General features: G+C 40.8%; 1 protein-coding gene across 2 annotated transcripts in view; it reads right to left on the bottom strand.

The window, feature by feature from the left end:
- The window catches only part of EMID1 (EMI domain containing 1), a 272,782-nt gene that overhangs the window by 62,869 nt on the left and 193,057 nt on the right, over nucleotides 1-16,856 (bottom strand). For both annotated transcript variants that reach the window (XM_053702174.1, XM_053702175.1), the window contains 5 exons: nucleotides 16,425-16,502; nucleotides 11,608-11,660; nucleotides 1,188-1,241; nucleotides 1,070-1,114; nucleotides 888-932 (listed from right to left, as the gene is read on the bottom strand). In XM_053702174.1, the coding sequence (XP_053558149.1) occupies nucleotides 888-932; nucleotides 1,070-1,114; nucleotides 1,188-1,241; nucleotides 11,608-11,660; nucleotides 16,425-16,502 (275 nt within the window). The remainder of the gene's footprint in view (nucleotides 1-887; nucleotides 933-1,069; nucleotides 1,115-1,187; nucleotides 1,242-11,607; nucleotides 11,661-16,424; nucleotides 16,503-16,856) is intronic.

The raw sequence follows: 16,856 nt of genomic DNA, 5'->3' as shown, positions 1-16,856 counted from the left end.
GAGATCTTGCAGTGCTGGAGAGTTCCGCCCTTTTTCTTTTGAATATTCATTAACTTCAGCCCCTGTGAAGTCTGAACTGCAATTGTTTAGTTTATTTTATAGTTAACTTTTTGTTTCAAATTACCCCATTGTGTTTTGTGATAATACTTTAATTTTAATTATAACCCAGAATTGCAAATCTATACTGTGTGTGGCAGTACAGCTGGGCTTACATTTTAGGAATCATGCTACTTATACATTGGAGGAGGTTAAATAAGATGCTGTTACATGCAAGATGACAATGGCTTAGTGAGATATGGTCCCATTAACCCCTTCACTGCCGGAGACAACAGAAGTAATGCCCTCCAGCTTGAAAGAGGTTGTAGGGATTTAGAAGAGCAGGAGGAAATTGGTTAAGTAGGTTATGGCAGAAGATAGAATGTTAGATATAGGAAATCCCCACAGCTGTATCAGTTCTTGTCACAAAGACCCATAACCCGCATTAGCTGACTAAGGTGTTCCCTAAAACAAAGCTTTATATGGAGTTCTAAAGGAAGTAGTAAGGCACAGAGAGCCTGTGTTACTTTTGTAAAAGTTAGGGCATAACCTGATGTGGTGGATTTTACCGGAGTGCTGGTTCCCATGGGTGCATGGGAGAGGGAGCAGGACAATTAGCCTATGTAAGCAAGTAGAATATAAAGGCATATTAAATGTAAAGATGGAGGGAACAAGAAAGGGAAGAATAAGACAATCAGAAGAGGGGTGGAGAAGAGGCTATAAAAAGATGGTTTCTCTGGTATCACATGATGCACTGTGTTTGTTTTTTTATCAAGGGTTAGGTTCTCTAATGGGATGAGGTAATGTAGGCGCACAGATATAGCACAGAAAGAACGGGTTTGACTTCTTACCGGCTCTCCTCTCTCTCCTGGCTCTCCTTTCTGCCCAGGAAGGCCCTGACCAAAAAAGCATAATACTATATAAGGAGATTGTTGAGAGAAACCATGAAATATGGAAACAGATAACATCATAAGTTATGATAGCTTGAAAACCAGTTGGGGTACGGCTAGATGCTCTTGTAGATGACACTTACCATTTCCCCTTTAGTCCCTGGCTCTCCTGGCTGGCCTGGTGGCCCCTGCAAAGCAAGGAAACAGCAATCAGTTAATCTTAGCAACAATGTTACCATAATGTATTATAACTCTACTTACACTGTCTCCTTTTTCTCCTCTGGGACCATCTTTTCCTTGGGGGCCTGGTAACCCCTAGACAACAATTATACTCATAAAATGCACCAACATCACAAACAGACCTTAAAACATATAACTATACAATAGCCCTTAATGAAAACATTGCATTTTAATAAAAATGGCTGATATATATATATATATATATATATATATATATATATATATATATATAGTATATATACACAGTATCTCACAAAAGTGAGTACACCCCTCACATTTTTGTAAATATTTTATTATATCTTTTCATGTGACAACACTGAAATGACACTTTGCTACAATGTAACGTAGTGAGTGTACAGCCTGTTTAACAGTGTAAATTTGCTGTAACCTAAAAATAACTCAGCCATTAATGTCTAAACCGTTGGCAACAAAAGTGAGTACACCCCTAAGTGGAAATGTCCAAATTGGGCCCTATAAGCCATTTTCCCTCCCCGGTGTCATGTGACTAGTTAGTTTTACAAGGTCTCAGGTGTGAATGGGGAGCAGGTGTGTTAAATTTGGTGTTATCGATCTCACACTCTCTCATACTGGTCACTGGAAGTTCAACATGGCACCTCATGGCAAAGAACTCTCTGAGGATCTGAGAAAAAGAATTGTTGCTCTACATAAAGATGACCTAGGCTATAAGAAGATTGCCAAGACCCTGAAACTGAGCTGCAGCATGGTGCACAAGACCATTCAGCGGTTTAACAGGACAGGTTCCACTCAGAACAGGCTTCGCCATGGTTGACCAAAGAAGTTGAGTGCACATGCTCAGCGTCATATCCAGAGGTTGTCTTTGGGAAATAGACGTATGAGTGCTGCCAGCATTGCTGCAGAGGTTGAAGGGGTGGGGGGTCAGCCTGTCAGTGCTCAGACCATACACCACACACTGCATCAAATTGGTCTGCATGGCTGTCGTCCCAGAAGGAAGCCTCTTCTAAAGATGATGCACAAGAAAGCCTGCAAACAGTTGCTGAAAACAAGCAGACTACTAAGGACATGGATTACTAGAACCATGTCCTGTGGTCCGATGAGACCAAGATAAACTTATTTGGTTCAAATGGTGTCAAGCGTGTGTGGCGGCAACTAGGTGAGGAGTATTAAGACAAGTGTGTCTTGCCTACAGTCAAGCATGGTGGTGGGAGTGTCATGGTCTGGGCCTGCATGAGTGCTGCCGGCACTGGGGAGATACAGTTCATTGAGGGAACCATAAATGCCAACATGTACTGTGACATACTGAAGCAGAGCATGATCCCCTCCCTTCGGAGACTGGGCCGCAGGGCAGTATTCCAACATGATAACGACCCCAAACACACTTCCATGACGACCACTGCCTTGCTAAAGAAGCTGAGGGTAAAGGTGATGGACTGGCCAAGCATGTCTATAGACCTAAACCCTATTGAGCATCTGTGGGGCATCCTCAAACGGAAGGTGGGGGAGTGCAAGGTCTCTAACATCCACCAGCTCTGTGATGTCGTCATGGAGGAGTGGAAGAGGACTCCAGTGGCAAACTGTGAAGCTCTGGTGAACTCCATGCCCAAGAGGGTTAAGGCAGTGCTGGAAAAACATAATTTATGCTTACCTGATAAATTTATTTCTCTCCAGCCCACAGATCATCCATTACTTGTGGGATATTCTCCTTCCCAACAGGAAGTTGCAAGAGGATCACCCACAGCAGAGCTGCTATATAGCTCCTCCCCTAACTGCCATATCCAGTCATTCGACCGAAACAAACAGAGAAAGGAGAAACCATAGGGTGCAGTGGTGACTATAGTTTAATTAAAATTTAGACCTGCCTTAAAATGACAGGGCGGGCCGTGGACTGGATACACTACAAGAGAAATAAATTTATCAGGTAAGCATAAATTATGTTTTCTCTTGTTAAGTGTATCCAGTCCACGGATCATCCATTACTTGTGGGATACCAATACCAAAGCTAAAGTACACGGATGATGGGAGGGACAAGGCAGGATTAAGCGGAAGGAACCACTGCCTGAAGAACCTTTCTCCCAAAAACAGCCTCCGAAGAAGCAAAAGTATCAAATTTGTAATATTTTGAAAAGGTGTGAAGCGAAGACCAAGTCGCAGCCTTGCAAATCTGTTCAACAGAGGCCTCATTTTTAAAGGCCCAGGTGGAAGCCACAGCTCTAGTAGAATGAGCTGTAATCCTTTCAGGGGGCTGCTGTCCAGCAGTCTCATAGGCTAGGCGAATTATGCTCCGAAGCCAAAAGGAAAGAGAGGTTGCCGAAGCTTTTTGACCTCTCCTCTGTCCAGAGTAAACGACAAACAGGGAAGATGTTTGACGAAAATCTTTAGTAGCTTGTAAGTAAAACTTCAAGGCACGGACTACGTCCAGAGACGTTCCTTCTTTGAAGAAGGATTAGGACACAATGATGGAACAACAATCTCTTGATTGATATTCTTGTTAGAAACCACCTTAGGTAAAAACCCAGGTTTGGTACGCAAAACTACCTTATCTGCATGGAAAATCAGATAAGGAGAATCACATTGTAAGGCAGATAGCTCAGAGACTCACCGAGCCGAGGAAATAGCCATCAAAACAGAACTTTCCAAGATAAAAGTTTAATATCAATGGAATGAAGGGGTTCAAACAGAACTCCTTGAAGAACTTTAAGAACCAAGTTTAAGCTCCACGGGGGAGCAACAGGTTTAAACACAGGCTTAATTCTAACCAAAGCCTGGCAAAATGCCTGGACGTCTGGAACCTCTGCCAGACTCTTGTGCAAAAGAATAGACAGAGCAGAAATCTGTCCCTTTAAGGAACTAGCTGATAATCCTTTGTCCAAACCCTCTTGGAGAAAGGACAATATCCTAGGAATCCTAACCTTACTCCATGAGTAATTCTTGGATTCACACCAATAAAGATATTTACTCCATATCTTGTGGTAGATTTTCCTGGTGACAGGCTTTCGTGCCTGTATTAAAGTATCAATGACTGACTCTGAGAAGCCACGCTTTGATAGAATCAAGCGTTCAATCTCCATGCAGTCAGTCTCAGAGAAATTAGATTTGGATGATTGAAAGGACCTTGTATCAGAAGGTCCTGTCTTAGAGGCAGAGTCCATGGTGGAAAGGATGACATGTCCACTAGGTCTGCATACCAAGTCGTGCGTGGCCACGCAGGCGCTATCAGAATCACAGATGCTCTCTCCTGTTTGATTTTGGCAATCAGTCGAGGGAGCAGAGGAAACGGTGGAAACACATAAGCCAGGTTGAAGAACCAAGGCGCTGCTAGAGCATCTATCAGCGTCGCTTCTGGGTCCCTGGACCTGGATCCGTAACAAGGAAGCTTGGCGTTCTGGCGGGACGCCATGAGATCCAACTCTGGTTTGCCCCAACGATGAAACAATTGAGCAAACACCTCCGGATGGAGTTCCCACTCCCCCGGATGAAAAGTCTGACGACTTAGAAAATCCGCCTCCCAGTTCTCCACGCCTGGGATATGGATTGCTGACAGGTGGCAAGAGTATTTTTGAGACTTCTAACATCGCTAGGGAACTCCTGGTTCCCCCTTGATGGTTGATGTAAGCCACAGTCGTGATATTGTCCGACTGAAATCTGATGAACCTCAGTGTCGCTAACTGAGGCCAAGCCAGAAAAGCATTGAATATTGCTCTTAACTCCAGAATATTTATCGGAAGGAGTTTCTCCTCCTGAGTCCACGATCCCTGTGCTTTCAGGGAGTTCCAGACTGCACCCCAACCTAGAAGGCTGGCATCTGTTGTTACAATTGTCCAATCTGGCCTGCGAAAGGTCATACCCTTGGACAGGTGGACCCGAGACAACCACCAGAGAAGAGAATCTCTGGTCTCTTGATCCAGATTTAGCAGAGGGGACAAATCTGTGTAATCCCCATTCCACTGACTTAACATGCATAATTGCAGCGGTCTGAGATGTAGGCGCGCAAATGGAACTATGTCCATTGCCGCTACCATTAAGCCAATTACCTCCATACACTGAGCCACCGAAGGGCGCGGAATGGAGTGAAGAATACGGCAAGCATTTAGAAGTTTTGATAACCTGGACTCCGTCAGGTAAATTTTCATTTCTACAGAATCTATAAGAGTCCCTAAGAAGGAGACTCTTGTGAGTGGGGATAGAGAACTCTTTTCCTCGTTCACTTTCCACCCGTGCGACCTCAGAAATGCCAGAACTATCTCTGTATGAGACTTGGCAATTTGAAAGCTTGACGCCTGTATCAGGATGTCGTCTAGATACGGAGCCACCGCTATGCCTCGCGGTCTTAGAACCGCCAGAAGTGAGCCCAGAACCTTTGTAAAGATTCTCGGGGCTGTAGCCAACCCGAAGGGAAGAGCTACAAATTGGTAATGCCTGTCTAGAAAGGCAAACCTTTGGAACCGATGATGATCTTTGTGAATCGGTATGTGAAGGTAGGCATCCTTTAAGTCCACTGTGGTCATGTACTGACCCTCTTGGATCATGGGTAGGATGGTCCGAATAGTTTCCTTTTGAAAGATGGAACTCTGAGGAATTTGTTTAAGATCTTTAGATCCAAAATTGGTCTGAAGGTTCCCACTTTTTTGGGAACCACAAACAGATTTGAATAAAAACCCTGTCCTTGTTCCGTCCGCGGAACTGGATGGATCACTCCCATTACTAGGAGGTCTTGCACACAGCGTAGAAATGCCTCTTTCTTTATCTCATTTGCAGATAACCTTGAAAGATGAAATCTCCCTTGTGGAGGGGAAGCTTTGAAGTCCAGAAGATATCCTTGAGATATGATCTCCAACGCCCAGGGAACCTGAACATCTCTTGCCCACGCCTGGGCGAAGAGAGAAAGTCTGCCCCCTACTAGATCCGTCGCCGGATAGGGGGCCGTTCCTTCATGCTGTCTTAGAGGCAGCAGCAGGCTTTCTGGCCTGCTTGCCTTTGTTCCAGGACTGGTTAGGTTTCCAGGCCTGCTTAGATTGAGCAAAAGTTCCCTCTTGTTTTGAAGCGGAGGAAGTTGATGCTGCACCTGCCTTGAAATTTCGAAAGGCACGAAAATTAGACTGTTTGGCCTTTGCTTTGGCCCTGTCCTGAGGAAGGGTATGACCCTTACCTCCAGTAATGTCAGCAATAATTTCCTTCAAACCAGGCCCGAATAAGGTCTGCCCCTTGAAAGGAATGTTAAGTAATTTAGACTTCAAAGTCACGTCAGCTGACCAGGATTTAAGCCATAGCGCCCTAGGCGCCTGGATGGCGAATCCGGAATTCTTAGCCGTTAGTTTAGTCAAATGAACAATGGCATCAGAAACAAATGAGTTAGCTAGCTTAAGTGTTCTAAGCTTGTCAATAATTTCAGTCAATGGAGCTGTATGGATGGCCTCTTCCAGGGCCTCAAACCAGAATGCCGCCGCGGCCGTGACAGGCGGAATGCATGCAAGGGGCTGTAAAATAAAACCTTGTTGAATAAACATTTTCTTAAGGTAACCCTCCAATTTTTTATCCATTGGATCTGAAAAAGCACAACTGTCCTCAACCGGGATAGTGGTACGCTTTGCTAAAGTAGAAACTGCTCCCTCCACCTTAAGGACCGTCTGCCATAAGTCCCGTGTAGTGGCGTCTATTGGAAACATTTTTCTAAATATAGGAGGTGGGGAAAAAGGCACACCCGGTCTATCCCACTCCTTGATAATAATTTCTGTAAGTCTTTTAGGTATAGGAAAAACATCAGTACACACCGGCACCGCATAGTATTTATCCAGCCTACACAATTTCTCTTGTACTGCAACTGTGTTACAGTCATTCAGAGCAGCTAATACCTCCCCAAGCAATACACAGAGGTTCTCAAGCTTAAATTTAAAATTAGAAATCTCTGAATCAGGTTTCCCCGAATCAGAGATCTCACCCACAGACTGAAGCTCTCCGTCCTCATGATCTGCATATTGTGACGCAGTATCAGACATGGCCCTTACAGCATCTGCGCGGTCTGTATGTCTCCTAACCCCAGAGCAATCGCGCTTGCCTCTTAATTCAGGCAACCTGAATAATACCTCTGACAGGGTATTATTCATGATTGCAGCCATGTCCTGCAAGGTAATCGCTATGGGCATCCCTGATGTAATTGGCGTGCATCCCCTGAGCGGGAGGCGAAGGGTCTGACACGTGGGGAGAGTTAGTCGGCATAACTTCCCCCTCGTCAGAATACTCTGGTGATATTTCTTTTATAGTTAAAGACTGATCTTTACTGTTTAAGGTGAAATCAATACATTTAGTACACATTCTCCTATGGGGCTCCACCATGGCTTTCAAACATAATGAACAAGTAGTTTCCTCTGTGTCAGACATGTTTAAACAGACTAGCAATGAGACTAGCAAGCTTGGAAAACACTTTAAAGAAGTTTACAAGCAATATAAAAAACGTTACTGCGCCTTTAAGAAACACAAATTTTGTCAAAATTTGAAATAACAGTGAAAAAAGGCAGTTACACTAACGAAATTTTTACAGTGTATGTAACAAGTCAGCAGAGCATTGCACCCACTTGCAAATGGATGATTAACCCCTTAATACCAAAAACGGAATAATAAATAACAAAAACGTTTTTTAAACAGTCACAACAACTGCCACAGCTCTACTGTGGCTTTTTACCTCCCTCAAATACGACTTTGAAGCCTTTTGAGCCCTCCAGAGATGTCCTGGATCATGCAGGAAGAAGCTGGATGTCTGTGTCTGTAATTTTTGCTGCGCAAAAAAGCGCTAAAATAGGCCCCTCCCACTCATATTACAACAGTGGAAAGCCTCAGGAAACTGTTTCTAGGCAAAATTCAAGCCAGCCATGTGGAAAAAAACTAGGCCCCAATAAGTTTTATCACCAAACATATATAAAAACAATTAAACATGCCAGCAAACGTTTTATATTACATTTTTATCAGAGTATGTCTCTATAAATAAGCCTGATACCAGTCGCTATCACTGCATTTAAGGCTTTACTTACATTAATTCGGTATCAGCAGCATTTTCTAGCAAATTCCATCCCTAGAAAAATATTAACTGCACATACCTTATTGCAGGAAAACCTGCACGCCATTCCCTCTCTGAAGTTACCTCACTCCTCAGAATATGTGAGAACAGCCATGGATCTTAGTTACTTCTGCTAAGATCATTGAAAACGCAGGCAGATTCTTCTTCTAAATACTGCCTGAGATAAACAGTACACTCCGGTACCATTTAAAAATAACAAACTTTTGATTGAAGAAATAAACTAAGTATAAAACACCACACTCCTCTTACGACCTCCATCTTTGTTGAGAGTTGCAAGAGAATGACTGGGTATGGCAGTTAGGGGAGGAGCTATATAGCAGCTCTGCTGTGGGTGATCCTCTTGCAACCAGGGCCGCCACTAGAAATTTTGGGGCCCCTGACTTAACCATTGATCAGGGCCCCCCCCCCCCTCCTTTGACTTGAGCAATTTTTGACCAAGTGACTAAAATGTATATGCACTTTATTCTTAAGTGTCTATTTAAACTTGGAAATGTTGTAACGGTAGTAACATACACACACACTCACACATAAAGATTCACATATATACACTCTAGCAGACACGCAAAGAAACACACTCAGACACAGACACCCAAACAGACACTCAGCACTTGTTTACATTGACCTGACAAGTAATGAGGTAAACTACAGTTTTGTAAAAAAAGGAGATTTAGAATACAAAATATGGAGTTCTGATTATCTTTTTGTAAAGGAAGTTGCCAACTAAATGATGACAACAGCATGCAGTGGCTGAAAGGAAGGGCCCTGAACTGCCTAAACAATAATTTAAAGGTTAAATGGTAGATTGGTGACTTCCGGAAAGGTCTAATTAGTCTTAAAGTCTGTAGAAAGATGTGAATAATCAGTAGTAAGGTCAAAATGTCCTAAAAAGGAACAGACAATGGACACACACACACACACACTCAAACTTGCACACACGCCCAAGGAAACACCGACAGAGACAGCCTCAGAAAACACACAAAGACATACTCACACACAGACACCCACAGAAAACACACAAAGACATACACACAGAGAGACAACCACATAAAACACATAAAGACATACATACACACACCCTCACTGAGACATCCACAGAAAACACACAAAGACATACACACACCCTCACAGAGACACCCACAGAAAACACACACCCTCATAGAGACATCTACAGAAAACACACAAAGACATACACACACCCTCACAGAGACACCCACAGAAAACACACACCCTCATAGAGACATCTACAGAAAACGCAGACATACACACCCACCCTCACAGAGGCATCCAGAGAAAATACACAAAGACAAACATACACACACCCTCACAGAGACACCCATAGAAAAAGCTCAAAGACATATGCATGCACACACCCTCACAGACATCCACAGAAAATGCACAAAGACATACACACCCACCCTCACAGAGAGACCCACAGAAAAAAAATGCATACACACTCATAGAGACACAAACCAAAGCACAAATACATAAACACAGACACCCACAGAAACACTCACAGGAGGAAACATTTATGCACCTTGCATCCTCTAAATCAACAGTGTGTGACATGCATGATAAAAAAAATGCAGAAATTAAGAAATCACTTTTTAAATAATCATATTTGTAAATGTGCAAACAAAAATAATTCTATGAATTCAAAATTGTACATTAATGATCTGGGTAGATTGCTAGATGAAGAAAAGTACTTTTAAAAGGTTGACATATGTTTGTTTGATTTTTCCCCATTTTCCCCAACCAAGAGCACCACTTCAAATATAGTGTACAAATGTTCCCATCTGTCAGCTGTACTTATGGATTTTGAAAATGTTGTACTATGTATGGTCTTGGTGGAACCATAAGTTGTGGTACGCGCACACTGTACAAACAAAGTGCCAAGTCTGTCTCACACTGTGCAAAGTGGTTTAGTGCACACTCAGAAATCCTCTCAAATGCTAATACTTTACTCCTTGTACTAAGATCTCCCATGCTAAATTAGCACTTTGCTGTAGTACCCACTGGTGGCTGCCAAAATGTAAAAAAAAAAAAAAAAAAAAAAAAAAAATTTTTTTTTTTTTTTTTTTTTTTTAGTTCTTGCCTCATGGGGCCCCCCTGGCCCATTGGGCCCCTGACAGGAGTCACCCCTGTCACCCCCTGATGGCGGCCCTGCTTGCAACTTCCTGTTGGGAAGGAGAATATCCCACAAGTAATGGATGATCCGTGGACTGGATACACTTAACAAGAGAAATAACGGTGGCCACACAAAATATTGACACTTTGGGCCCAATTTCGACATTTTCACTTAGGGGTGTACTCACTTTTGTTGCAAACGGTTTAGACATTTATGGCTGTGTGTTGAGTTATTTTGAGGGGACAGCAAATTTACACTGTTATACAGGCTGTACACTCACTATTTTACATAGTAGCAAAGTGTCAATTCTTCAGTGTTGTCACATGAAAAGATATAATAAAATATTTACAAAAAATGTGAGGGGTGTACTCACTTTTATGAGATACTGTATATATAAAATTTACAAGAGGCAGGCACTCTCACACAATAATCAGCAACCAGGGTGTCCAGCTTGAAAATCGGTATATCCAAAATAGCCCCAAAGTAGTCAAAATGGGAAGCGGCACTCACTGGATTTGTGAAATAAAAAAAGACATTTATTTCAGGAGTGCTTTGTATATATATATATATATATATATATATATATATATATATATATATATATATATATATATATATACACATACATACATACATACACACACAAAAACCTATAATATTTTTATGTTTATGTATTGTGTCTTATGTATTGTGTCATTTGGTTAAAGGGACACTGAACCCAAATTTTTTTTCTTGATTATTGATTTAGATAGAGCATGCAATTTTAAGCAACTTTCTAATTTACTCCTATTATCAATTTTTCGTCGTTCTCTTTATTTGAAAAAGAAGGCATCTAAGCTATTTATTTGGTTCAGACCCTGGACAACACTTGTTTTTTGGTGGCTAAATTTATCTACCAATGAGCAAGAACAACCGAGGTTATTCATCAAAAATGGGCCAGCATCTAAACTTACATTCTTGCTTTTCAAATAAAGATACCAAGAGAATGAAGAACAATTGATAATAGGAGTAAATTAGAAAGTTGCTTAAAATTGCATGTTCTATCTGAATCACGAAAGAAAAAAATATGGGTTCAGTGTCCCTTTAATATAAGATCCTTTGGTTGGTATTTTATTCCATTTGTAACCTTTATGTTAAAATATATGATACTTTACTGAATTTATCAACAAAATTTGAAAACAATAAACCACAATATGCAAGTTTTAAGGAATAAATATTACTACATTACCCCATTCCCATAATATTTTATATGAAGAGAACAGACATACATTTTGTCCACTTGCTCCTGGGGGCCCAGCCTGCCCTTGAGGTCCCGGTGGTCCTAAGATGAAAAAGTAGTAATCATGGCGATTAGGTAGTTGTGGCAGTAATGCCGTTAAATAGATATTAACCACTTTGTAAGCTATTTCTTAACTTAATTGTATCAGTTTGCTTGTTCTGTGATTTACTCACACAAATAATGTTGTTGTTTTTTTTTTTTTTAACAGACATAACATTTTTAGATCGTAATTAAACTTAGAAGTACTTCCCTGCAATTTTTTTTAATTAAACAGAGAAAGAAAAAAAAAAGAAAACAAAGCAGTGTACGTTTATGTTTTTATTTTTCATTCCTTCTCTTTAATTGCGTATTTTCTACCCACACCAGCCAGACAAATATTTCTAAAATATAAGAGACAACCCAAAAATGTATGATTCACAAATATTTGGGAATCTATTATTAATAATAATAATAATAACAATAGCACTATTTATTTATAAAGCACCAACATATTCCACGGTGCTATGATGTAAAAAGCAAGATAATAGGGTACTATTAACAAAAAAATTATTACATGAAAGATAAAAAAGAGTAAGGGCATGGCCCTCTATATAAGGCAGGTGGGATTGTGAGCTTAGATTCTAAGGAGAGTACAAGGAAAATACCTTAGAAAAGATAAGCGATATGAGGTAAGAAATCTGAGAGGTTATAGAAGTTGTGTGGGACTTAAAAAGGAGGAAGAAAAAAGGAAGACAATTTTCTAGGTGTCCTGGTGTCCAGGATTTGTTGAGTTCTAGCATATTGCATACTATAGTATGGTTCAGCTCATCTGACTTTCTACACAATACTAGGCTGCTATCTGTCCTCCATAAAAAAATGGACAATTTGTCACAGGGAGGTCAGGGACAATACCATCAGGGTGCTACACCTAATAGACTATGTCAAATCAGCTAACCTGGAAACTGTCCTGGTCTCCACTGATGCGAAAAAGTCTAATATAGGCTTAATTGGTGTTTTTTTGCTGTCAACTTTAAAAGGGCATGGCTTCGGTCCACGAATTGTAAACAGAATATTTAACCTATACAGCGCCTCTCCAGCCCAGATAAAAGGGAATGGTATCTTATCTTATACTAGTTATGAAACCCCTAGCTGCACATATTAGACAGAATACCAACATCAAGGGCGCACCTATCGGAGCCAGTGAATATAAGATAAGCCTATGTCCTCTATTACCTTATGTTTACTTCCACTTCCCTACTGCCCTTAGTACAAGAATATAAAAAAATGGCAATCTTTTCTGTTTTCTTATTAATAATAAGTCAGAAGTGCTAATCTATTTAAAGAATTGACTGCAGTTTGTCCCTATAAATTGCAATCTGACTCAATTACATATAAGGAGACCAACCTCACACTTCACCTCAATAAATGATTCCACTTAAATTATGAACCCCTCTTATTGAATATACAATCTGATTGCCGTAACTGGTCACATAAGCCTCTCTCCTGGTAGGGCCACATACAGGCCCTTAAAATGACGTTGTTGCTAATAATACTTTTTTATTTTACAAACAATTCCAATAACCCTCCCTATCATGTACTTACAAAAATTATAATCTAGTTTGAACTTTTTTATTTGGGGGAACCTAAAACCTAGGATAGCCAGGTCCATGTTGTATCACCCGAGGGATAATGGAGGTCTGAGAGTTCCTTATATCCATAAATATAATCAATCAAACATCTTACAAAGGGTTGATTGGCATTCTAAGACAAAAGATAAAGCCTGGGTCTCTTTAGACTCTCATATTCTTAGAACACCCTTGGCGGGAGACTCTGTTGGCTACCAGTATTGCAATGCCCCAAAGTGGCAAGATCTTCCATGCTTTATCACCATATTTTTTTGACATGGGATACTATTACAAAAAAAGGGAATTTCCTCTCCCAGATCCCTCCTTGTCTCCAGTATACCACAATGCAGAATTCCTAGGGGGGTTCAATTCTACCCCCAGTCCCCAAAATGCCACTGATATTGGGTTTTCTACCCCTATTATAGAATTCCTATCTCTGGGAAAATTAAGACATAGGGTCTGATTTATCAAACGTCTGTCCGACATGATCCGCTCAGCGGATCATGTCCGACAGAGATCGCTAAATGCAGACAGCTTAACATTGCACAGGCAGTTCTGGTGAACTGCAGATTCACTGCTAATCGGCCGCTAGCAGGGGGTGTCAATCAACCCGATCGTACACGATCGGGCGGATTAATGTCCGCAACCTCAGTGGTGGCGGACCAGTTAAGGAGCAGTGGTCTTAAAACTGCTGTTTCTGGCAGGCTCATGCTGAAACAGGGGCATCAGGGGCCATTCGGCCCTTGATAAATCGGCACATTATAATGGATCTGCAGAGTGTAGCAGGTGAATTCTTCGTATCTTGGTTGAAGTATGCACAACTGCTGCTGCATCATCTTTTCTAAATATCGGCCATAAGCTAGACTTCTTGAGAGATTTAACACCATTTGAACGCCTGTGCAGACAGAATGCTGTCCCCCGAAGCACACTGACTTTGTCTAGACGGGCTTTAGATGACTGTTTGCGTAAATCGCTACCTAACTGCACCCAGAAATGGCAAGACGAGTTAGGATTTTTTGTTACACCACAAAAATGTCTGAGGCTATTTTATAATACCCATAAATCATCGACATCACCCCACATATTAAAAATGAACTACAAAGTACTATCTTGATGGTTCTTAACTTCGGCTCATCTTTAACTCATATTCCCCAATTTTTCCCCTGAATGTTGGAGGGAACATGGAGAAATAGGCACCATGATTCATATCTGGTGGTCATGTCCCTCTTTGCATGACTAATGGGACTCACTTGAAACAGTCTCTTTTGGGGGACTCGTTTTCACTCACAGACGGGCTTTAGATGACTGACTGTTTGCGTAAATTGCTACCTAACTACACCCAGAAATGGCAAGACGAGTTAGGATTTTTTGTTATTCCACAAAAATGTCTGAGGCTATTTTATAATACCCATAAATCATCTACATCACCCCACATATTAAAAATGAACTACAAAGTACTATCTTGATGGTTCTTAACTCTGGCTCATCTTTAACTTATATGCCCCAATTCTACCCCTGATTGTTGGAGGGAACATGCAGAAATAGGCACCATGATTCATATCTGGTGGTTATGTCCCTCTTTGCATGACTAATGGGACTCATTTGAAACAGTGTCTTTTGGGGGACTCGTTTTCACTCACACCATTAATCGTGTTGACAAATGACAAGCCTACACATGCTTGTAAATTCAGATTGTGCCTCCACCAAATTGGCCTGAATAGTGCACTCTCTCTGATTGCTAGAAACTGGAAGTCTGCACTTGTCCCCAGTTTAGCTAAATGGAAAGTGAGAACACAGGAACTGATGGTACTTGAGGAGAACACATATAATAAATTGACCATGTTTCAAGTTTTATTGGGAATCATTGCAAGCACAAATGGTAACATAGGCTAAATAATCCTCTTAGCCTTGCAGACTCAGTGAGGCACCTTATCACTCCCCCTTTCCTCCATATAACCTCCTTCTCTACTTTCCCTCATACTTACCATTTTCATGGGTCTGGTTTAGTTTTTTTCACTTCACTCATGGTTCCTGTTATTGTTACTTATAATTTTACATTGAAATGACCATACAATACATTATCCTGACGATTGCTGCCAATCTTACATATAAGGATTGACTTTTACCATTATAACCTATATTATTTTTAACATCTATCCCTAGAACTATAAAGTCATCCCTGGACAATCAACTCCAGATGGATTTATGCTGGTTGTAAAATTTTTTATTGTACATCACTCTATGTATAATTTTTGCAAGTATTATATGCCGGCTGACTTGTTGTGGTTTTGTCATTTTGTTCAAAATTTCTAATAAAAATAACAAATATTAAAGAAAATAAAAATGGACAATTTCTATGCAACACAAAAACACACACAATGCCCCCCCCCCCCCCCACACACACACACCAATGTTCCACCTTAGACACCATTCTTGATCCTATTGTGTATATTTTTCACAACTAGGCAGTCATTTTACTCCTTGAGGCCAATTTAACAAATGTCTTGCGGACCTGATCCGACAGTGCGAATCAGGTCTGCAAGACATTGCTAAATGTGGAAAGCAATTCGCTCTCCGTATTCAGCATCGCATAGGGTTTAATTCCGGCGATTCCTGTCCACCTGCTCAGAGCAGGCGGACAGGGTTATGGAGCAGCGGTGTTTGTGACTGCTGCTCCATAACTTGTGTTTCTGGCGAGTCTGAAGACTCGCCAGAAACACGGACCGTCAAGCTCCATTCGGAGCTTGATAAATAGGCCCCCTTGGCTTTAAGTAACATACAAATCAATAATTGTACCACTTCGGTTGCTTGTAACTCCTGTAAACAGAAGAGATTTGACCCCCTTGACTGCACTTAATTTTCTTGTCCATACTTGTAATGCATAAGTCATATGAGGCATTATCTATTTAACACTCATGGACTTTAAACAACTGGACATTTAAGTGTCCTGTATTTTTCTGAAAAATCCTACATCAATACACACTGGAGCTTATTTTTATCTGGTACTGATAGGCCAGAGTAAATTATACCAGGTAAACAACGGTTGTATTCATGGACTACTGTGAAGTAGCAAAACACAATTTCCAAAGAACTTTACATTTTTTAAAGATTATTTAAGATTTATTATTAATGCAGTTTTGAATTGCAATGATATACTATGCATATATAAAAGTATATGTAAAGTAAAATGACAGTTTATTACCTGCTGGACCTGGGGGGCCCCTAGGCCCCGGAATATGCTGTCCTCCAGCTTCAGTGAATCGGTTTGACTGAAAAAGATCTGAAACAAAGACAAGTGTCCCTTGTTATCCAAAGAGATAGAAACTTTTACCTACTAGAAAGGACTACAACACATTCATGCTCATTCTGGCAGGGAAAAGAGCCAAAAAAAACGTCACGTTTTACAGCTTCTTATGAGGACATGTTTATCATTATCTTGTCTATATCACTCACTTAATCTCCTCTAATGTTTATTACAGTAGACTGAACCCAGTCACTTGGAATGAAATATGAAATTGGCTAAACAAAGTAAGCGCAACAAGCTGTGTTTAACATTTATTTAAAATCCATGTAATGTTTTTGGTAGAATATATATATAAATACATGTGTGTGTGTGTATATATACACGTGTGTG

Source organism: Bombina bombina, chromosome 2 (assembly GCF_027579735.1).
Source record: "Bombina bombina isolate aBomBom1 chromosome 2, aBomBom1.pri, whole genome shotgun sequence".
Lineage (NCBI taxonomy): Eukaryota > Metazoa > Chordata > Amphibia > Anura > Bombinatoridae > Bombina > Bombina bombina.
The sequence above is the reverse complement of the archived record's forward strand: the minus strand, read 5'-3'. Positions and strand labels throughout refer to the sequence as shown.